Source organism: Lutra lutra, chromosome 1 (assembly GCF_902655055.1).
Source record: "Lutra lutra chromosome 1, mLutLut1.2, whole genome shotgun sequence".
Classification (NCBI taxonomy): Eukaryota; Metazoa; Chordata; class Mammalia; order Carnivora; family Mustelidae; genus Lutra; species Lutra lutra.
In genome coordinates, this window is record NC_062278.1 from 214,422,084 (window position 1) to 214,431,704 (window position 9,621).

The following is a 9,621-nucleotide window of genomic DNA, read 5'->3' on the forward strand; positions in this document are numbered from 1 at the left end:
GGAGCAACGCCCTACAGACCCTCTCTTAGATCAGCGGTGGGTGAATTATGAGCGTTTTCGGCTCTCGGGTGACTGAAACGGAGCTGGGTTGGACCCAAACCAAATAACTAGGGTTCTCACGGGCATTTCTAACTCTACAGCCGCCTCGAGGGAAAGCTGTTTAGAGGCCCACTTCACAGATGAGGAAAACTGAGGCTGGGAACTCACCTTTCAGCCTGAGTCACAGTTATACCGACCGAGATCACAACAGGGGTGTAAAGAGCGCTCCAAAGCTCACAACCCCGCAACCCGTGGGGCCCCGGCCAAAGCGGATTCAGTTGATCAAGCGGGGCGGGGGGTGGGGTGAGATCTGCCATCCTTCCAAAGTCTCCGAAGGCGGCGTGGCCCTCCCAATTCGCCTGGGGCACTGAACCCAGCAATATCCCCACCCACCGTCTCAAACTCGGCAACCCCCCCGCCCCGGAGTTGTAGAATGTCGAAGAAACTCCCAAATATGGGGGAGCTTAGGCAGTCGGAACACCAGGACACCCGGCACGGAAACGCTCTGGCAAAGAAAAGGGGGCCCAGCCCCATCCCGCCCACTCTACCCACGTGATAGCCGGTCTGACCGGTTTCTGGGGCCCCAGCAAGCCGCCGCCAGCTCCTGACCCCTTAACCCTGCCCCTCCCCCACCAGGGAAGAAAACCAGACAGGCCGCACAGACTTTATTCAAATGGTCTTTATTTTATCTGGCGTTTCTAGCAGAAGGCCAGATAGATGAAATTAAACAGAAACCACCACAGTAAAGGTAAACAGGCCTCAGGACGCCCTGGCAAGAATCTTCCCCTCCCCAAACTGGCCCAGTCCCACCAGCAACTGGTCCCAGCTCAGCGTTACAGCGCTCTGAACACCCGCACCAATTTTTGTGATTCAGACCAGGACTGTCTGGGTTGTGTCTGTGTGTCTGAGAAATGGTCACGCTTGAGACAGTGAACATATTCCCACCTCTAACGCACCAGATGAGAAAACTGTGACCTGAAATTAGATCAGCACCCCCGCCCCCCGCCGCTATTCACCCGAAGGCTCAGGGGCGCGGGGCACAAGCCCGCAGCAAGCGGGGCGAGGTGACTCAGGAGGCCCTCCTCCCATTCCCCAGGGCGGTTCACACCCCAGACCCTCCTCCCAGGCCCCACACCCACGCAAGGCAACAGGAAGCTCCCCACGTCTGCCCCATGACGCAACGATGACCGCTTGCACAAGTATGTCACTCGGTGGGGGAAGGGGAGCGCCTGCCTGGAATTATTTTCTGAGGTTGGAAATGCAAACACCAACTACTGAAAAACCTTGAAAGGGCAGCACAGCTCCCACTGAAAAATAAAGTCCGACCCTGAGGAGTTTAAAGAACCAAGCCTCCCTGCTCCCAGTCCCAGAAGGAGAGAGGGAAAGGTCCACGTCCCAGTCCGTTAAGACAGCACCTGTGGGCGCAGCAGGTCTCGGCGGAAGGCGCTCGCGCTCCCGGCTCGGGCTCCTCGGCGCCGCCGCTGCACACAGGCGGCGACGGCTCCCCGGGGGCAGAGTCCCTCTTCAGGCCTCTCCGCAGCCTGGGGGAGCAGCTCCTCTCCACGGTTTCGGCGGGCACTCCCCCGGGGATGGACCTCGCCTCGGGTCTGCGCTCTGCGGCCGACGGTTCGGCCCGCGCTCTGGGCTCCGGTGGCGCCGCTCAGGGACCCTCAGAAGGCCACCACGGCCCGCACGAGCACGTTCAGCATGCTGTCCGCGGGGCGGCAGGCCGGCTTCGCCTCGCACGCCGGCGGCGCCGTCGGGGGGGCGGCGGGGCTGCAGTTCAGGAGGCCGGAGAAGCGCCTCTGGAGGACGCGCGCCAGGTTCGGGAAGGCGCCCTCGGCTTGCGCGGGAGGTGGCTGCAGGCGATCAGGGACCTCCGCAGAGGCTCCTTCCCCCTCTTCTTCTAGACGGGCTTTCTTGCTTGGGACCAGTCCGACGTCCCCGCCGTCACTCAGACTGCTGTTTCGCCGCTTTCGGCTGACTTTGGCGGGGCGTGGGGCACAGCGGGCCGGGGTCTCCTCGGCTGGCGGCGCCTCCCGCGTGTCCATGGGCTCCGGGGAGGGCTGCTCACCGTCGGGGGGCGCTGCCTCGACTACAGCTTCCGCTTCCCGCGACTGGTGCAGGCGAGGATCAGGGGAGCGAACAGGCGGCAAGGGCACCTCGGGCTCGTGGGCTTCCACCTTGGCTGAGAGGTAGAGCTCTCGGGCGCTGCGCATGACCAGCGATAACTGCAGACTCCGGTGCAGCCGCAGGCCACCGCGCTGCATGCGGGAATGGTACATCTTCCACACCGACAGAGTCATGATGCGCTGCGCCTCCTTCTGCACTTCCATGGCGGCTCGACGGCGGGGGCGACGGCTGCAGGGACTCCCTGGCTGGGCAGGGCAGGTAGCAGGTGCACTCCGGGCTACGCGCTCGCTCACGCTTCCCCGCTCACGCCAACCCACGCTGTGACACTGCTAGGACGCTCTGCCCCGGCGCCCGCCACCCGGGCCCTTTTGTACCCGGAGTGAAGTCACAGAGACGCCCCGCCCAATCGGAGAGCCGCATCCGGGCTTCCCAACGCTCCGCTGCGAGAGGCTCCTTAAAGCGACAGGGTGGGATTTACCGAACGGGGGGAAAGGGACGTGAGTCGGGGCGAGGAGGAGCGTCCCCCAGTCCAGGCGGAGCTCTCGGGGTGGTCTCCTTTCTCAGGGCCCTCAATGAGCTAGCGCGCAGGCCCCGAAGACGCGGGCCGCAGATGCCGGGCAGAGTCCACCCACGTGCTTGCGTCTGAAACCCCAGCTGGTTGTAGGCGGCAAGTTTCCCTTCGCGCCGGGGAAGACCGGGGTTCGAACTGGTACATCCCCCGTGGGCACAGTTCCTAGCATCTACCAGGTGTCTAATGTTTTTTTGAATCAGTAACCGATTAATGTTTTTTTAATAAATAACCGTGCTAACACTAGTAAGTCCTACCCGCCAGGCGCTGTTAAGGGTTTCTTTTACAAAATACCTCACTGATGCCTCACCTCCACTCCGCAAAGGGTACTGTTATACCTGATTTCTTCAGGCGGGGCAATCGAGACATAGTGACTCGTTCAGTATTTGCTAAACGAACAAACAGGCCACTGGGGCCTCCAGCTCCTGCGTCTCTCTAGCGTATGCCAGCCCTCCTCACTCCCCTTGTAGGCAGTGAGGCGGCGGGCAGCGCTGCTGGCCCCAGGGCATAGCTGCCCATTCCACCGGCAGCGGACGTCTGCAGACGCCAGCGCAGCCCGCGCTGCCATTCCCGCGCTCCACACGGAACACCCCCCAGTTTCCCTCTACAAAAGGTCCACGGCTGGGCTGGTTACTCGCAAGACGGAGGACCCGGCAACAGGACGGGCCGGGAGAACACGTGGCAGCGCCCCTTGACTAAACGGCCCTGCTCCGCCTTTGCCCCCCGGGACGCGAGGTTGGGGTAGGAGCTGTAAACTGAGCAACGCAGAGAGCAGACAGATGCAAAACATCGGCCCCACCCTCCGCTACGCCCTATCGCTCCAAGAAAACCTATTTCCAGTTTCTCCAAAATAAGATGCAAAACTGTTCCTACAGCTCCATTCATTCGTGGCAAGGGCCCTTTAAGGAAAGGCTCCTCTCTCCCCGCCCCCTCCCCCAGCCGCCGACGGGCGGGCAGAATCTTCCGGCCACTGGAAGCGCCAGACTTCCACGACTAAATTTGGATATAATGACGTAGGGCAGGCGCGCGAGCCGCTTCCGGCTGCCCATATAAGGACAGGGGCCGGGATCTCCACTCTGAGCTGTGGCGGCCTCCTTCCGGGCGGGCGGGGGCGGTGCCTTGGCCTCCGGACACGCCCCTTCCCTCCTCCTCCCCCTCTCCCGGCAGCTAGGATTGGCTGTAGTCTCCGGCTTCCGGACCAGAGTCCAGCCTGGCGGGCTCCTGAGGCCAAGAAGGCGTGGTTGCCTCCGGGAAAACCCCCGCCGGCACCTGGGGCAACCTCAGGGCTTCCACTCACACCAACTCCCTGAGACCCTCCACAAAGACCTTGCCAACACAACGGGCGATTCGCTGGGGATCCCTTCATCCTTGTTCCGCCATAGAGACCCCACAAAAATTTCTCCCTACAAGGTTCTCTCCCAGATATTCCTGCGCCCCCCCCACCTTGGAGAACCCTCACGCACCGCCCTCCTCCTCGTCCCCCCCACCCCCGCACATGGGGACTCAGCAATTATTTGCTCTTAAAATTGTGCCTATTCAACGATCCTGCTACACTAGGGCGACCTTCTGAGGACGCCCCCATCTCCCCCTGCACCACCTCGGCGAATCCACAAGGACATCCCCAGCCCAGGCGCTATCTCAGACTCTGTGCAGCGACTCTGAAGCACAGCGGCACACAGACTCTCCAAGAACTTAAGACATCCCGCCCCGATCTCTCCAGAAACAGACCACGACCCCACTCAGGTGATAGCTCACCTCTGAAAAAATCCATTTCCGGAGACCCCACACAGAGCGCCTTTGTCACACAGGGGTCAACTCTGAGTCTGTCTCCAGGCATTCCTGGCCCCTCCCCAGATGGAGAACCCACACGCAGAGGACTTCCTTGTACTTACAACCCTCAGAGCCACCACCACACCCCCTCCCGCGACTGCCATCTTCGCACCCAGAAAGACTACACACCCCAGGAGCATCTCTGGGGCCCCCACTCAGCCACCCCGCCCCAGGTCGATCTCGAGGCGCCCTTCCTCCGTAGGAAAAAAAAAAAAAAAAAAAAAGAGGAGGGAAGAGCCCAGTAGAGGAGTCCAAAAAGACTTCGCACCTCCATCCCCGCGGGAGAGTGGGGAGGACCATCATTTCCCTTCCCAATCCTAGGCTGGGGAGATCTCCCAGGTCAGAATCAAGGTGCAGGCTCAGCAAGTCTCTGAAGAGGATCTCTGAATCGAATGATCCCTTTCCCCAGTCATAATCTCTGATTTGAAGGAGGTTATTATTATTCACATTGCCCCAAAGGGAAACCAGTTGCGCAGCAACAATCCAAAGGGCTGGGTCTCGAACTAAGTGATCAGGGCTCCGATCCCCCAACCCAGCCAAACGTAACTGGGACATTGCCGGTGGCGGCGGGGTACGCGAACGCGAAGCCTTCTGTGCCCACAATAAAGATGGCCGAGAGAAGGGCGGAAGTTTCCGCACGTCGGGCCTCCGAAGCCTCTCTTTCTACTCTGGCTTACCCGCTCTCGATGGTGGTACGGATCACGTGACGGGGGCGGGGGTGGTGGCACGTTCCCACTACTGGGAGGGAACCCGCTACCGAAGCCGAGAGGGGAGGGGGGGGGCTCGGCCTCGGGCGGGGGGAGGGGGTGTGACATGTCTCTCGAAGACCCATTTTTTGTTGTCCGAGGGTGAGTGACAGCAATGAAGGAGGGAGGAGGGTGCTCGGGCCCCGTGCCAGCTAGTGCCCGCGTGCCCGCCGGAGCGTGCTAGGCGGTCTGGGCACGGCCGTCAGGGTGCGCCGGCCAGAGGGTCTAGTGGGAGGGGTACGCAGGAGGGTATCAGGGTATCCTGAGACGCCCCACTCATTTGGGGGCGCAGTGGCGGGCGGGAGGATCGCCGGCCCCCAGCCATGACCGCTGTGTGTGCCCCGGCCCGCAGCGAGGTGCAGAAGGCGGTGAACACGGCCCGCGGGCTGTACCAGCGCTGGTGCGAGCTCCTGCAAGAGGACGCGGCCGTGGGCCGCGAAGAGCTGGACTGGACGACCAATGAGCTGCGGAATGGCCTTCGCAGCATCGAGTGGGACCTCGAGGACCTGGAGGAGACCATCGATATCCTGGGGGGCGTTGCAAGGCGTCCTGGGAGAGCCCATTGCTGTGGCAGGGGGCGGCTGGACTCCTGGGAGGAGTTAAGGGCTTGAGGCAGAGGACAGGGTTGTGTCTGGCTTTGGCCTTGACTTCTGACTCGGGGTTTACGCATAGTGGAAGCCAACCCAGGAAAGTTCAAGCTCCCAGCTGGAGACCTGCAGGAGAGAAAGGTGTTCGTGGAGCGGATGCGGGAGGCAGTCCAGGTGAGGAGAGTTTCCTGTGGCCTGAGTGCGGGGAGGTTGGGGTGTCTTTACTCACTATGGCGTCCTCTCCCCCAGGATATGAAGGACCATATGGTCAGCCCTGCAGCCATAGCCTTCATGGAGAGGAATAATAGAGAGGTAAGCCACCCAGACCCAATATCCTCACCAGAGCCTCTCAGAGAGACCCTCCCCTTTGCACGTGATCCTGACCCTTCTGTGTTAGTTCACCTGTCCCCCTTGCGTTGTCTGTCCCTTCTGTGTGCGTGTCTATTCTCTCTGCATGCACTTGTCTCCTGGCTGTCCACCTGCTTGCTCTTTCTGGTTGTGTACAAGTGAGCCCTCTCTGTGTATATAGTCCTTCCTGCCTCCTGGTGTGGGTCTGGATGTCTGTTTCCTTTCTCTTTTTTTTGCTTGGTGTGTTACTGTTTCCATGATGTATGCCTGCTTTTCTGTGTATGTACCCAGGCATCTGAGCAGGAGAACTTGGCCTCTGAATTCCCCCCTGTGGTTGGCTTGCGTACCATTTCCCCCATGAGTGTGCCTGCTCATGCCTTTTGTGGGCACTCTCCCAGCTGCCTCTGTTGGCACACTTTTTCCTTCTGTGTCATGTGTCCATTCTTTGCATGTTATGAAACCCACCTGTCTCCATCCCATTGTGGGATCTGGGAGGGTGGGGGGCTGAGTTTGGAGCCCCGTATCAGAGCCCACATGCTTTCCAGGTGTGCTGCCTGGAGGATTAAGGTCCAAATTCTTAAATACATCTGTTTATATGATAAATGTTCTCCATGGATTAATTTGGTCAATCCTCATTCCAGCCCCAGGAATTTCCCCCATTTTACAGATGAGGAAACTGAGGCACAGGGAGGTCAAGTGATATGGCCTTGGGGTCACCTTACTAGTAAGTGGTGGGTCAGGGGAATCCAGGCTATCCCATTCCCAAGACTACCTTCCCAACAACCCATCTAGATTTGCCACAGACCTGTGTCTGGCTCTGTTCTGAGTAGCTGCCTCTCCCTGAATCTGTGCCCTGTGCCTCCATAGATGCTGGCAGGCAAGCCAGCCGCCCAGAAGCCATCCAGCGATCTGCTGGATGCCAGCATGGCCTCAGCCGCCTCCCGTTACATTGAGGAGCAGCAGGCCACACAGCAGGTTTGTGTGGGTGGTTGGGGAGCCCGGGGTGGGAGGAGCCTGGACACGGCTCAGGACCCCTTGCTGATAGCAGTTCCCACTCCTTCAATCTGCAGCTGATCTTAGACCAACAGGATCAACAGCTAGAAATGGTGTCTGGGAGCATCCGGGTTCTGAAACACATGTCCGGCCGTGTTGGGGAGGAGCTGGATGAGCAGGGCATGTGAGGCCAGGATCCTGCTGGGGGTGGGAGGGGGAGACGGGGCTGGGAACCCTCAGTTGGCTGCACCAGTGTGCCCAGCACTTTTGGGGGTTTACACCATCTTGGTCTCGACAGCATGCTGGATGCCTTCGCTCATGAGATGGACCACACCCAGTCCCGGATGGATGGGGTCCTCAGGAAGATGGCCAAAGTATCCCACATGACGAGTGGTAAGACCCCTTGGGGAGGCAGCTGGGTGGGGGGTGGCAGGGGTGGTACCCCGTCCCCCTGTAACCTCTGACCCTTTTGCCCCCAGACCGCCGACAGTGGTGTGCCATTGTGGTGCTGCTGGGAGTGCTTCTTCTGGTTCTTATCCTGCTCTTCTCTCTCTGACCCTGGCCTTCCTGAGGGCGCTGGTCCCTCTAGGTGGGAGAGCTGGCAAGGTCCTGCCCCCACCCTGGGAGAAGGGATTCCTTCCTGGGAAGCTGTCCCAGGGTTCTCTTCCAGAGCCAGTGGGACCCTCAGGGCCACAGCCCCTGCCACTGGTCCTGTCTTAAGTGCGCTTAGGAGGTGGTACAGGTAGGGGAACCTCCGATACACCCCTCCCCCTTTCTACTCTGGTGCCCCAAAGCCATTTGCTCCTGTGCCTTCTCCATGTGCCAATTTGGAAATAAAAGCTCAGCCTTTTTTATACGTTTGTATCCTATGGTGTGTTGATTTGTGGCTCACGAAGTGGGACTCCTGTTTTACGCGCCCCGCTTGCACACACTGTGGGGCCCAGGCGTGTGCATGTGTGTATGCGTGTGTGCACGTGCATACGCGCACACATGCCTGTGAGGGATTTCAGTGGTCAGGATTTGTGTGGAAAAGACCATTCCAGTTTATTTCTGGAATAAATCAGTGGTTCCACCACTGATAACGTTGAGTAATGCCAACCCTGATTCTTCCTTGACTCAGCGAATCTTCTGCTTGTTCTGGGCCTACCGCAGGCCAGCCCCTTCCACAGAGCTGAGCAGTCGGTTCTGAGGGGCCCCAGTAGCGCCAGGCTCCGTGGTTCACCTGGTCACCGAGGCAGCGTTTGTCAGCTCTGGGGTTTCCGAGCTTGTCTGGGTGTAAAAGGATTCCTGTGAGCTGGGAAAACTTTTAAGTGCCATGAACCTTAGCCAGCGTCTCAGGAGGTTCAAATCCTGTGCAGTATGCGGTCAGATATCAGAACCATGCCTCTCAGTCGCTCCGGGAAGTACTGCCTGTTACAAGAATGTCCTTACATCAGGCTCATCTGTCCAATCTTAAAAAGAACCAAATAGGTACAGATTCCCTTTCTGATGCAAACCCACTGATGCTATGGCTTGGGTTTGCTTGATCTTTGTATAGTTAGTTCCAAGTCTTCCTGGGGTTCAAAGACAGGACTTCTGGAATCAGATGGTGTTTCCACTTACCTGGGGCAGCCTTCCTGTTCAGAGGAGACTTCCCGTTACCTGAAGTGACTGGTTTTTCTGTTGATGCCACAGGCTCTCAAAACCCTACTTTCTGGCAGCTGGTTGGGGCGGGGGGCTGGTTTTCTTGACACATCCAGGCCTCCCTGGGAACTGAAATCCCCTTTGATCATCTCCCCATGATGTCTGGATGCTCCCCTAATTGGGGAGTGGGCAGGCCTGGCCTGGGCAGGGGATGAAGCCTCCCTTCCCAGATTATTTTCTGACTTGACAGGACCCCTAACATTGATGAATAACCTTCCCACACTACTAGAAATATTTCTGAATCGGGGTACCTTACAGCCCATCTGTGTCTTTTCCATCAGACCTGAGAGGACATTTTGTCCTTCCCTATCCTCAGGACCCACAGCCATCCACGGTACTTTAAAGGGACACTGGCCAAATGTGACTCGCCATCCCCACTCCTGTTCCTTCCAATGCAGGAGCGCATGGGCGCCCCAGCTCAGCCGCGGTGAAGGGTGTGGGTGTGTTCAGGATGCAGATCTGAGACTAGGGGTGTCAAACGGCCACAGAAGGGGAACGAGCCAGTCTGTCTGTCCTGCAGCCAATTCAACAGAGGCCCTTCTTGGGGGGTGATCCCATGGGACACAGGACCTCGGGCCCATGCATGTGCAGAAGAGCTCCAGGGCATCGTGTCTGTATACACTAGGGTAGCCAGAAGGGTGCTATTATTAAGTGGAAGCTACTTAATAAGCCCCAATGTGGGGCTTAAACTCAC

At 58.9% G+C, this 9,621-nt stretch overlaps 2 protein-coding genes across 3 annotated transcripts; one reads left to right on the forward strand and one right to left on the reverse strand.

Moving 5' to 3' along the window:
• Positions 1-703: 703 nt before the first annotated feature.
• IER2 (immediate early response 2) lies at positions 704-2,902 on the reverse strand. Its single transcript, XM_047700880.1, has one exon. It carries the CDS (start codon positions 2,373-2,375, stop codon positions 1,710-1,712), a length of 666 nt encoding a protein of 221 aa, XP_047556836.1. The 5' UTR covers positions 2,376-2,902; the 3' UTR covers positions 704-1,709.
• A 2,385-nt stretch (positions 2,903-5,287) lies between these two features.
• STX10 (syntaxin 10) lies at positions 5,288-8,100 on the forward strand. 2 transcript variants are annotated; one of them, XM_047700863.1, is made up of 8 exons: positions 5,288-5,418; positions 5,669-5,838; positions 5,983-6,077; positions 6,153-6,215; positions 7,119-7,226; positions 7,322-7,428; positions 7,543-7,637; positions 7,724-8,100. In XM_047700863.1, exons 1-8 carry the CDS (start codon positions 5,384-5,386, stop codon positions 7,798-7,800), a joined length of 750 nt encoding a protein of 249 aa, XP_047556819.1. In that variant the 5' UTR covers positions 5,288-5,383; the 3' UTR covers positions 7,801-8,100. The 2 variants fall into 2 exon arrangements, with proteins under 2 accessions (XP_047556819.1, XP_047556828.1); XM_047700872.1 differs by having other exon boundaries at positions 5,316-5,418; positions 7,322-7,424.
• The last annotated feature ends 1,521 nt before the right edge of the window (positions 8,101-9,621 follow it).

What these genes read in the sequence shown, in the direction of transcription:
- STX10 (XM_047700863.1), top strand. Translation starts at nt 5,384, where the DNA reads ATGTCTCTCGAAGACCCATTTTTTGTTGTCCGAGG. An exon ending in GGACCTGGAGGAGACCATCG is followed by an intron (nt 5,839 to 5,982) that starts ATATCCTGGGGG and finishes CTCGGGGTTTAC; the next exon opens with GCATAGTGGAAGCCAACCCA. An exon ending in GAGCTGGATGAGCAGGGCAT is followed by an intron (nt 7,429 to 7,542) that starts GTGAGGCCAGGA and finishes TGGTCTCGACAG; the next exon opens with CATGCTGGATGCCTTCGCTC.
- IER2 (XM_047700880.1), bottom strand. Translation starts at nt 2,375, where the DNA reads ATGGAAGTGCAGAAGGAGGCGCAGCGCATCATGACTCTGTCGGTGTGG.